The following is a 2807-nucleotide window of genomic DNA, read 5'->3' as shown; positions in this document are numbered from 1 at the left end:
GCATAAATAAGTAAAGTTCATATTTTTACGCAACCTGATATCGATTGCATAATGTGTATGTACCAAAAAATCAATTCTACACCTTAATTTAGGATTGTTAAATTGTTCCAAATACACTGTCGCTATTGCTGTAGGACAACTCTATGACAACTCCAATAACATCAAAACGGCTAGTTAGCATAAATAAGTAAAGTTCATATTTTTACGCAACCTGATATCGATTGCATAATGTGTATGTACCAAAAAATCAATTCAACACCTTAACCCATATCCCAGCGCTCCATTTAAGGTGCACTTCTTTTTTGTTTCAGATTACGCAAATTTTATTCTGTGTTGGTAGAGGCTATAATTTATTTGGGTTCTTGACGTATGTCATTATCACCTAAAACTTGTTGAAAGTGATTATTGTTTTCGGTTATCTCTCAGGAATTATTTAAACTCTGTGAATTTCAGCCATCATGAATTCCAGGAGAGGGTAAGTAAAAACTTTTTTTATACTTATAATTAATTTTACCGTTTTCGTTTTTTTTTTTAAGTTTTAACTAGTCTATTAGTTAACATCATGAATTTGACGAAAATTTGCTTTTATGTGTTCATTTTACTAAGTTTTGTGTACCGCCCCATTTGAGGTGCGCTGGGAATAGGAGGCACCGTGGTTTTTGCTACGGGCCCTTGTACTCCCAGCTTCAGTAAACTATATTTAGAACTATTTTACCGTATTTTTATATGTTTTGTTATTTACAGGTTGAACGTTCACGAAATTATATCGGCATTAGAAGATGATCATAATATACTGTCTGCAGATATATTTATCACACCACCTGAAAACAATGACTTCAGCGATGAAGACAGCGGAAGCGAAGAAGCGGGAGAAATAGGTAATCTTACGCGTCGGCAACTACTAGCAGAAGCTGAGGTGCGATGCCAGCTACCATCAGCAGATGGGGTCCTGGAAACCGTAGATGGAATTCCATTTATAAATCAGGATGAACAGGAACAACAGCCGTCCGCGTCTCAGTCAAATGAACCACCTGCAAAAAAATCTAAGACTATTGTCACGAGGAAGTGGAGACAAAAAGATATAGCTGCAAACCCTGAAAGGGAGTCGATGCAACCTGATTTCGTTTTAGATAAGGATAATCCATTAGATTTTTTTGAGATGTTTTTTGACGAAGAAGTTTTCGAGCTCCTGCGGTCTAGCACGGAACAAAATGCAATTGCAAAAGGACATGTCAATTTTCGAGTCACTGTTGAAGAAATTAAAAACTTTATCGGTATTTTGCTTTTGTCAGGCTACAATAGCGCTTCACGCTATAGATTATACTGGGATCAAAGTATTGACACTCATCATCCAGGAGTTGCATCATGCATGACTCGTAATCGTTTTGAAGAGCTTTTACGTTTTTTTCATGCATGCGATAACAACCGCCTACCTTCTGACGATAAGTTTGCAAAAGTAAGGCCACTGTGGAATCTTATGAATGAGAGATGGCTAAAGTTTTATCCCGGAGACAAACATTTGTCTATCGATGAGTCTATGGTACCTTATTTTGGAAAACATGGCGCAAAACAACATATTCACGGTAAACCAATACGTTTTGGCTATAAGATTTGGTCACTGTGTACACGATTGGGTTATCTTATTTATGGAGAACCTTACCAAGGAGCTAAAACTGGTAACACCAATCCAAATCTAGGCGTTGGAGGCTCTGTAGTGACAAATTTGATTTCGAAACTGCCAAGTGATAACCACTACAGTTTCTATATTGATAATTTTTTCACTTCTTTACGTTTACTAGACGAAGTAAGTCAGATGGGTCATGTTATCACTGGTACATTACGTGCTAATAGAACAGAAGGTGCCCCGCTAAAAGACATCAAGGAGATGAAAAAGACATCACGGGGTTCGCACCACCAAATTACGGATTTATCATCCAACATAACTTTAGTGCGCTACAACGACAACAACATCGTAACTATTGCCTCAACGGAAAGCGGTGTTCATCCGATTGGTAAGGTGAAGAGATGGTGCGGCAATAAAAGAGTAGACGTAGATCAACCGCATTGCTATCTATTATATAACAAATATATGGGCGGAGTCGATCGACTCGACCAAAATGTTGGAAAATATAGAATTTCAATAAGACTGAAGAGATGGTATTGGCAAATGATAATGTTCCCCATAAATGCCTGTGCTAATAATGCTTTTCAGTTATACCGAGTTTCACCAGCAGGCCAAGCTAAAGACGCTCATGATTTCTTGTCTTTTACAAGATACATTGTGCAGACTTATTTGATACTTGGCAAACCTTCTACATCCATAGCAAAACGCATTGGAGGCAAGACACCGTTAACTACGAAAAGTAAGCTGCCAGATTCGGTAAGGCTGGATGGGAAGGAACACTATATCATTAGAAACGAAACTCAAATTCGATGCCGCGAATGTCACAAGAATACGAAATTCAAATGCAGTAAATGTGGAGTTGGCCTCCATCAACATTGTTCTCAAGCTTTTCATACCATAAAGTAATTTTTTTTCTCTCATATCAACTTTGATTTTTAGCTTACGTTTATAATTGATCTTATATATTGTGATTTATCATAATTTTTGTGTACTTATTCTTTATTTACTAATAAAAACCATTCAAAATAATAACCGACTTCGCATACAAAACCCGAAGGCATATTTTCCCAGCGCCCCATTTAAGGTGCGGTCCTGAATTTCAGCCAGTATAGAAAATATTTTTGATAAAAGCTTATTTTCATGTTATTTAGAGCCTACTCACTAGATAGACATAGAAAAAAAC

The 2807-nt window shown here is 37.0% G+C and overlaps 1 protein-coding gene across 1 annotated transcript; it reads left to right on the top strand.

Annotated features, from left to right (window-relative positions):
* Window positions 1–274: 274 nt before the first annotated feature.
* LOC126767416 (piggyBac transposable element-derived protein 3-like) lies at window positions 275–2789 on the top strand. Its single transcript, XM_050484940.1, has 2 exons — window positions 275–475; window positions 745–2789. The coding sequence occupies exons 1-2, from the start codon at window positions 459–461 to the stop codon at window positions 2528–2530; spliced, it is 1803 nt and encodes a 600-aa protein (XP_050340897.1). The 5' UTR covers window positions 275–458; the 3' UTR covers window positions 2531–2789.
* The last annotated feature ends 18 nt before the right edge of the window (window positions 2790–2807 follow it).

This window comes from Bactrocera neohumeralis, unplaced genomic scaffold (genome assembly GCF_024586455.1).
Source record: "Bactrocera neohumeralis isolate Rockhampton unplaced genomic scaffold, APGP_CSIRO_Bneo_wtdbg2-racon-allhic-juicebox.fasta_v2 ctg6216, whole genome shotgun sequence".
In the NCBI taxonomy this organism is placed as follows: Eukaryota; Metazoa; Arthropoda; class Insecta; order Diptera; family Tephritidae; genus Bactrocera; species Bactrocera neohumeralis.
Note: the sequence above shows the minus strand (reverse complement) of the source record. Positions and strands in the feature narration are given on the sequence as shown.